The 9401-nt window shown below is 35.5% G+C and overlaps 1 protein-coding gene across 2 annotated transcripts; it reads left to right on the top strand.

Moving 5' to 3' along the window:
- The first annotated feature begins 500 nt into the window (after positions 1-500).
- Positions 501-8060, top strand: LOC120137228 (helicase-like transcription factor CHR28). Of its 2 annotated transcripts, XM_039153036.1 has the most exons (12): positions 559-630; positions 1284-1291; positions 1577-1783; positions 1867-2453; positions 2992-3063; positions 3145-3222; positions 3346-4252; positions 4577-4707; positions 5618-5875; positions 6257-6847; positions 7022-7231; positions 7682-8060. In XM_039153036.1, exons 3-12 carry the CDS (start codon positions 1648-1650, stop codon positions 7787-7789), a joined length of 3078 nt encoding a protein of 1025 aa, XP_039008967.1. In that variant the 5' UTR covers positions 559-630; positions 1284-1291; positions 1577-1647; the 3' UTR covers positions 7790-8060. The 2 variants fall into 2 exon arrangements, with proteins under 2 accessions (XP_039008966.1, XP_039008967.1); XM_039153035.1 differs by lacking the exon at positions 1284-1291 and having other exon boundaries at positions 501-633; positions 1572-1783.
- The last annotated feature ends 1341 nt before the right edge of the window (positions 8061-9401 follow it).

Below are 9401 nucleotides of genomic sequence, written 5' to 3' on the forward strand. Positions count from 1 at the left end.
CCATTAAAAACTTTACGCGTTTAGTACCTAAACTATTAATTTTGATATGTTTGAATACCTAAATTTTAATTTCTTTTTTCAAAACTTAACCCTAAATTTTGAATAAGTATACTAAAATGAAACAAAAACTGAAGTTTTTAAAGGCGAGATACTAAAATGAAAGAAAAACTAAACTTTCTGTATGATTATGAAAAAATTGAAAGTTTAGGTACTAGAATGGGCCAAAACTGATAGTTTAGGTACTAAATGCATAATTTACCCAAAAATCTAAAAAATACTTTAAATACATATATATATATATATATTATTAAATTTATGAATAAAAAATTAACAAGATTTTCAAATATTAACATCATAAAATTATACTATAACTTGAGTTAGATTTTGCTTAGGCAATAAATATTCTCTTTTAAAACACACAAAAATCAGCAAAAAAACAGAAAAGAAAATCATAAAATTTGACGCTTTGTCACCCCCGCCGGTTTTCTTCCCTATCCGAAACGCCGCCGTTCCCTCTCCTTTTTCTTTTCTCCTGAATTCTCTCTCTAAAGATTCTTCAGTTGTACTCTTCGTCAACTTCCCCACTCGTGAGAGCAGTTCCACCAACTGTACCTTTTATGATGAAGAATCGTAGCCACGGTTAGGGTTTGTCTTTTTATTAAAATTTGATTGGCTTGATTGAGTTTAAGTTTAATTTCCTTTATTTTTATGTATCAGTCTGTTATTTGATGTGAATGTGTTTGTTAAGTTTGAAAATTTTGAATTAGTGATGAAGTGGGATTGCTTACTGGCTTAGCTCCTCTTTTACTGTGGGTTTTTTTCATGCATGTTTTATTCGTTTGTTTGATTTTAGGTTGGTAGCAATGGTGAAAAGAAATTGTAACTCTATAATGAGCCTTGATTGATTTAGAGTATTTGATTTGCTTAGAGAATTAGATAAGAAATGCCCATTTTAGTTGTGGGGAATTTGTTGAGGAATGTGGAAAAAATAATTTAGGAACCATATAGGATGCAAAGTGCAAAAATAGTTAATATTTCTAGGGATTAGCCTTCTGTTTATCATAAGGAAATTAGCAATAGCCCCTTTCTACATGCATTCGCTTGGAATTTGCAGAGGTACACTTCTCGGATTATAATTGAGCTTCTTCCTGGAATCTTGGTGCTGCTCCAATAAATTGTTATTTGCAACCGCAACGACCCTGGGTGGCTAGTTCTTGAATGATTTTGATAACTTAAGATTGTTAGTGGAAATTGTTGGGTAATCAGGCTAATTAACTCGGGAAATAAACAAACAGTAAAGAAAATAAAATACACAAGATTTAACGAGGTTCGGCAATTTGCCTATGTCATCGGGAGCGATGAGCGGCTGTTTTCTTATTATTAGGAATAATCCAAAATTAGGTTACAATTACAGAATATAACAGCAACTCCTGTACAATTACCAAAATAAACCGCATCAACTCCGCTCCAGCATCTGTCCCTCATCTGGTATATGAGCCATATCTAACAAAAATGGTTGGATTTGCAACTTAATTTCAATAAGCTCATCCTAGCTACACTGGTTATTTCTTGCCACAGGTTGGGTTTCCTTTACGGAATCTGTTTTCTACATCAATTGAGGGGAAAGTAATAACCATTTCAACTCAAATGGCTGCTGTGAATCCAATAGACATTAGTTCTTCTGATAGTGAGTTTGAAACAGAAGATACTGGAGAAAGGAATGCCTCATTTCCAAGGGTTCTTCCTCAATGGGCAGTTACAAATGGCACCAATTCGAGTACTGGTTAGTCTGTGTTTTGACTAATTACCATTTCAAAGCTCAATGTTTCTCCTGCTGACCTGTGAAATCACACTTAAATGATGCAGGTGATGTTAGGCAGTCTCGAAAGATTTCCAATCAAGCACACTTTTCTAATTTGAGTTCTTCCTTTGTAAATGATCATTCAGGAAAAGCTAAAGCCTCATCTCAGCATAGTGCCCTAGATGATGGTTCTGAATATTTGACCATGAATGGGAATATTGGTCAGCCTCGGACTGTTAATTCTCGAATTTCTAATGGTCCTGCTACTGATTTTGAGAAACCGACATCCCAGCAGGCTCTAAAGAGGACTCTTCCTCCATCTCTTCAGCACTTTGGACAAAGTAGTAAACCAGATCATTTAGTGAATGCGGGCAGCAGTCAGATTCATGTTGCTCCTGGAAACTCTAACAATTTGGGTGGACCTACTTTTTCTTATAGCCAGGGCTATATGAGAGATCACTATAGCAGGGGCAACACTGATGGAGTGTCTTATGGAAACACTAGTAGGATCCTTCCTCCATCTTTTTTGCAAGGAAATTCTGTTAATTTTACACAGTTTGCTGGTCCTGAAAATCCTGTATATCATGCTGGAATAAGTGATGAAAGAGTTCCCATAAGTGATGAAAGAATGATTTATCAAGCAGCACTGGAGGTATTTCATGTTTGATTTGAGAGTTGCCTCATTCTTTTCATGATTTAACGTTTGATGATCCGCTATGCATTATGAAAATTCTTGTATCTTAGACTCGGGTGATGTTATGTTGACAAAATGAACATTTTTGCCTCATTAAGCATGTTTTTGTGTTTTGTAAAGTACAAACTCTATGGTTATTTAACTTTACAACAAACTTGCTGGAATTCTGAATTTTACCGCATGTGCATAATTTATTCTCATTCAAATTGATCTTTTTGCCTTTTCTGGATGCACTTATACTATTTTGTAAACATTGAAAGTTGTTATTCTAATATGGTATTTTTCTATTGTGAACTTAATGAACTTTCTTATGCTAAACTTATGGAGTATGAATTTGCGGATGGGTTTCTTTTCTTGTTGTTTTGTTCTTGCCTCTTCATGTGATTTGTGTAAATGATAATATTTTGTTGTCTGCTTTATTTTCTAGTTCCTGAAAACTTTTTCATATTTGATGTGTTTGGAGGGTTTATATATGAAGGGCTTATGTTTCATGCAGGACCTCAGCCAACCAAAAGCTGAAGCTAGTATTCCTGATGGCCTTCTGTCTGTTCCTCTTTTCAGACATCAGGTCATATATTTTTTTTTACATGTTATGCATGATTTTGAGTTCATGTTGGTTATAGGGTTATTTAATCATTGAATTTTGCAGAAGATTGCATTACATTGGATGCTTCAAAGAGAAACAAGAACTAGAATTTGTGCAGGTGGAATATTAGCTGATGATCAGGTTATTTGTTTAATTTTTTCCTATTGTTATCATTATTATTTTATTCATATATGATCAATGTGCCATCAATGCATGTTTTGCAGTGTAATTTTCTGCTGAGATTTATCATTGTTCATCTTACAGGGCCTCGGTAAAACAATCTCAATGATTGCTCTTATACAAATGCAGAAGTTTTTAGAGTCCAAATTAAAACCAGAAGATCCAGAAAAATGTGAAGTTGTAGCTCTTAATTTGGACGACGATGATGATAATGGTACTAGTGGGACAGGCACAGTAAAGCAAAATAGAGAACCAAATGATACCAAGTCAATTCCAGAAGTCAGTGCTTCTAGCAAAGCAATCAGCAGACAGAGGTTACCAGCGGGGACATTGGTTGTATGTCCAGCAACTGTTCTTCGACAGTGGGCAAGGGAGCTGGATGAAAAAGTTGGGGAGGAATCTAAACTTTCTGTCCTCATCTATCATGGGGGCAGCAGAACCAAGGATCCTTCTGAACTTGCCAAGTATGATGTGGTTCTTACAACATATTCGCTTGTTACTAATGAAGTTCCTAAACAAGCTATTGCTGCTGATGACGAAATTGACGAAAGAACTGCGGAAAAATATGGATTGTCTTCTGACTTTTTAACCAACATTAAGAGGAAGAAAACATCCAACGTTGCTAAGAATGGGAAAAAAGGTAGAAAGGGAATTGATGGCTCCCTTATTGATTCTAGCGCTGGTGCCCTTGCTAGGGTAAATTGGTTAAGGGTGATACTAGATGAAGCTCAAACTATAAAAAATCATCGAACACAAGTTGCTAGAGCCTGCTGTGGTCTTCGAGCCAAGCGGAGGTGGTGCTTATCTGGAACACCCATTCAAAATGCTATTGACGATTTATATAGCTACTTCAGGTTCCTGAAACATGAACCGTATGATGTGTATAAATCATTTTGCTTTGGGATAAAAGTTCCAATAGCTAGAGATCATGTAAAAGGTTACAAGAAGCTGCAAGCTGTTTTGAAGATAGTAATGTTGCGCCGCACGAAAGGTATTTGTCTTCTTCTTTTTTTCTTGAATAAGTAAAGAAAAGGTCCACTAGCATTATTAGGAGGTGGGATTTTGGTATATTTGGGAAAAGTTTTCTGTTTGCCCATATAAACTCTAAACATACTCCATATATTCCCATAGTATTTGCAATTTGGGACCCCTAAATCCCTATTTCGTAGATCAATCCTTGGCATATAGACAATGTATGATAACTTTTGGGCATGAAAATCATCTGTAACTGTATTGTATAATACAGGTTTGCTGTAGTTGATTTTAAGCTTTTTATCATATTGCTGTTTGGCTGATTTCATTAGTTTCAATCCAGCGACATTGATCGATGGGGAGCCAATAATCAAGTTGCCGCCAAAGTCAATTAACATGTCCAAAGTAGACTTCACAGCCGAGGAGCGGGCTTTCTATACCCAACTAGAAGCTGATTCACGTTCTCTATTTAAGGTGCCCCTTTCATTCTGTATATTTGTTCACACTTTAATGTCGCTTTTTTGAAACATGTGTGACTGGTATACTATTTCAAACGGAATTATACTTATGTTTTTATTTGCAATTGGTGGTAGATTCCACCTTTTGCATATTTCAAATCGAAGCCTTCTTTTGAATCCCCGCATGGGTTCAAATCACTGTTATTGTACTTCAAAATTCAAGATGCTATTTTTCTGCAAAAAATAATATAGTTCGAGAAATAATAATCAAATGATTCTAGTAATTATTGTCTACTTCAACAAGGAAGTACCAATTCTCAGAAATGATTTTTATGCCTTCTTTTTGTTTACTTTTCGGGGTGGGAAGGTTTGAGTAACGTTTTAATGCACTTAAAAGTTTGTGGTCTTTTTGTGTAATGTTGCTTCATGATTTAGACATGAGGTTTAGGTGATGAAACCATCAGCTGTAAACCTGTGAGGGATATAATAAAGTTCCTTTTTCTTGGACCATCATTTTGCCATTGTTTCTTGAACCACAAGAATAAATGAGGCTTTTTTGAACTGTGGAAGTTAACTTTTTGGGTGATTGCTGTAATTTTCTCCATTATGCTGCAGATTGTAAGATGAACAAGATTGCCAAAAAAAAAAAGTTAATGCAAGAAATAGTAACCCGATGCTTTTGCTGTCATTTACAAGCATTCTAATTCTGTTGGTATTTTCAAACATATCATTTACAATACCTTAATCATAGTTCATTTACTCTAATTTAATGCTCATATCAGTCTGACTTCATGCTGTAAATAACAATATGGAATGTCATAAACTTTCCATTAACTTTTTTTTTGCTTCTGTGAGGAATGCGTCATGCTTTTTGCTATTCTCTATCATCTGATAGTTACTCATCTTTTAATATATATTTCCTACAGCAATATGCAGCTGCAGGTACACTGCACCAAAATTATGCAAATATTCTTTTGATGCTTTTGCGCCTACGTCAGGCTTGTGATCATCCACTTCTTGTCAAAGGATTTAACTCTGATTCCATTCGGGACTCTGATTCTGTTCAAAACTCTGACCCTGTTGGGAAAGTTTCTGTAGAAATGGCAAAGATACTTCCTAGAGAACTGCTGCTTAATCTACTGAACTGCTTGGAAGCTTCCTTTGCCATCTGTCTTGTATGCCATGTGAGTTTTTCTTGAGTGTAATATTTTATCTAATTATGGCTCTATTTTACAACATCTGATTGTTCTTACAGTGGCAATGATTTATCTTCCCATCATATGCCGATTCTCCCTGTCATGATAACTTTTAATATTTTAAGACAAAAGGTGACACAAATGCAATTCAATGTGTTTAATCTGGAAAGGTTTTGTGTTCTAGAAGTGTTTTCCCACTTCTTTGTACTCAATTATTACTTCTTTTTTTTTCAATTTAGTAATATGTGGTATAGGCAGCAGATGTGAAATATGTTTATTTCCAATTCTCAATAGTGCATGGCCAGCGAGTTGAAAAAGTTTATCATTTTAAAGGGATCTGTATAATTAAGATGCTTAATGTTTTTACAGGATACACCGGATGACCCTGTTGTTACCATGTGCAGTCATGTTTTCTGCTACCAGTGTGTCTCAGAATATCTTACTGGCGATGATCATACTTGCCCTGCACCTGAATGTAAAGAACAACTTGCTGATGATATAGTTTTCTCTAAACCTACTCTTAGGAGCTGTCTTGCTGGTGAAATTAATGGTAGTCCAACACATCCCCAGTCCTTTGAAAAGTCAGCGATTTTACTAAACGACTACAGTTCATCAAAAATCAAGGCCGTCATTGAGATTCTTAGGTCAAAATGTTTATTAAAGAATTCAAGTCCTGAATCACCAAGTTCTATTGGAATCAGTGAAATTCCTTCTACTTCTGAACAGACATTTACAGAAACTGGCCTTTCAGGCAGTGTAGCTGTAAAGCGCACAACAGTTTATTCAAACTCGTTAGCTGATGGACCAATAAAAGCAATTGTTTTCTCACAATGGACTGGTATGTTGGACTTGGTTGAGCTCGCATTACGTCGTCATGGTATTAACTACAGGAGACTGGATGGAAAAATGACTCTTCTTTCACGAGACCGGAATGTCGAAGATTTCAATGCTGACCCAGAGGTTTGCTCCTACCCCTTGCATTTAAGTAAATCCCCCACGGGCATGCATACACGTGCATTTATTCTACAGACACTTGAATAATCACTAAGAGTGTGCTTTGATTCTCTTAAGTATATATATGATGTAGAACATGATTAATTCTGTTTCTTTTCCCATCCATTGTGTTTCTTGCAGGTTACTGTGATGATTATGTCATTAAAAGCTGGGAACCTTGGTTTGAATATGGTTGCTGCTTGTCATGTTATCCTTCTCGACCTCTGGTGGAATCCTACCACTGAAGACCAGGCAATTGATCGAGCACATAGAATCGGTCAGACTCGCCCTGTTACTGTAACTCGGATCACCATCAAAGACACAGTGGAAGATCGAATATTATCTCTTCAGGTATTTTCTTATCGAATATTATCTCTTCAGGTATTTCTTACTTGTAGATGTAAAAGTCATTTGTGGTTAATTTGAATATTGGAGTTTTCTATTTATTTTTTGGTTTTGGAAAGGGGTGTATTTCATGGATCTACACCATTACAGGCCCTGAAATGATTAAAGGCCATATAGGATCTCCTCACCTGAAATTTCCACTTTTACTCATGGAAGCCAACTGCCTTAGCACCTTTGATTTGGAATGATGAATTATTAGTTCTTTCCGACGGCGTTGATTTGGACGTCATTACGAACGGATTGGTGTATAATAATGTTATAGTGATGACCTTATGGGTCTGTATGGAAATTGCCAAGACTAACCACATGTTTTGGCCATTGGAGATGAAAATTTTGCATTGTTGTCTCGTTGGTGAAAAGATTTGTTGTCTAATTTTTATCTTTATGTCTATGTAGGAAGAAAAAAGAAAAATGGTCGCTTCTGCTTTCGGTGAAGATCAAAGTGGGGGTACAGCAACTCGATTAACTGTGGAAGATCTCCGATATCTATTTATGGGAAATTAACCCTCTCATTTCATTGATTTCCTCAGCCATAAATGTTCCTACTTGAAGTTCCCATCAAGAATGTTTGACATTATAAAATTTCGATCGGAACTGGGAATTGAACATATCTGCTGCCAGCTAAATGCTGTCATTCATGTTTTGCGAATTTAAGATGCCGACTTAAGCAATACTTTTTAAGTCGAGCTATTTTTTTGTCGAGAAAGTGCAGAAATAGGAAAGCTAGGATGCTTACAGATGTTCTAATTAGTTATTCAATCTACATCAAACTTTTGTGTAGTTAACCTCATTTTCTCTTAACGTTATAGATAAATGTTAATTTCGTCGGAGGTGTCCTTTGCGTCAAGGCTTCGGAGGACGGCCGACTATGGAAAGCAAGGAGGCTTCAGCTCGGACTCAATCAAGGTACATTTCCTCCTATCGACTTCTTTTAAGCTCAGGTTCATATCTTATGGATGCCATGAACCTGAAATCAATCCGACTTAGTTGATTATATTAAAGATAGTGATAGGCAAACTCCTAATGCATTTCTTGAAAGCTTAAAAAGAAAATGAGAAACCAAAAGATTTAGCAAAAGGTGGCTTTATAAAAGTGATTGCTTGAACATACTGGTGCATTAGGGTTAAGACAAGGGGGCTAGTGATGGCTTCACATGTCCACCGAAATTAATGTTGGCTCCCTCATGATTTCAACACTGTATACCCCTCTTCACGAACAGGGCCACATCTGATAAAAGAATTGTTATTATTTTTTTCGTGTTATTATTTATTGAGATTTCGAGTTCAAGTATCAGAGATGTCAATATTCAATGACAGATGGTTGAGAGATATCTTTAAACATATATTATCTTGTACTACTTATCCCAATTAATCTAAAAAAATCACAGTAATCTCCATAATATAAATAAAAGAAAATAAAAGCTGGTGGGCAGCCGGCGTTGCTGCAGGCTCAATCAAATATCCACCCAAAGCCAATCCATCAATTGAATTATTAAAACAATACTTTTTTAAATTTTTATTTACTAAAATGGTACTAAAAAAAAAATTCTTAAAATAACACTCATTTCTATTATATAAGACGAAGACGTGTCTACAAGTGTTGCCTTTTGAAAGACTCTTCAAAGAAGGGACTTTATTTACGTGACAAACCTAAGATAACGTTAATGTTTAGAGAAACAGCTCATTTAACCTGTCAAATAAATAGACATTTTTTTAAAGGGTCTTTCAAAAGACGTTATTACGTAAGCACATAATATTTTAATAATTTAGCTCAATCCATGAGTTGAATTCTTTTATTAAATCCAAAATCTCACACATTCATGTGTCTTATGGTAAATTTTTGGATAAACTACATTTGTAGTCATTAAATTTTGAAGGCACTTTCACTTCAGTCATCAAATTTTTAAAACTCTGAGGATAAACTACATATTAAAGTGTTCAGATCTCATCCGAAAATACGTCGTTTGTTGGTATGCATCAAACCTCATAGTTCCTCGATACTTATTAAAAAGGGTCATCTTGGATCCTCATAATTCAGATATCATCCAAAAATCTTCCTCGTGATTCTCTTGACTGTTTGCAAATTTGACTCTTGCCCTCTTTTACCTCAAGCCAAA

This window comes from Hibiscus syriacus, unplaced genomic scaffold (genome assembly GCF_006381635.1).
Source record: "Hibiscus syriacus cultivar Baekdansim isolate YM2019G1 unplaced genomic scaffold, ASM638163v2 tig00110654_pilon, whole genome shotgun sequence".
Lineage (NCBI taxonomy): Eukaryota > Viridiplantae > Streptophyta > Magnoliopsida > Malvales > Malvaceae > Hibiscus > Hibiscus syriacus.

Excerpts from the sequence above, each read along its gene's own strand:
- LOC120137228 (XM_039153035.1), top strand. The coding sequence starts at position 1,648 with ATGGCTGCTGTGAATCCAATAGACATTAGTTCTTCTGATAGTGAGTTT. Across the intron at positions 3,064-3,144 it reads TTCCTCTTTTCAGACATCAG|AAGATTGCATTACATTGGAT; the intron begins GTCATATATTTT and ends TGAATTTTGCAG. Across the intron at positions 7,232-7,681 it reads ATCGAATATTATCTCTTCAG|GAAGAAAAAAGAAAAATGGT; the intron begins GTATTTTCTTAT and ends ATGTCTATGTAG.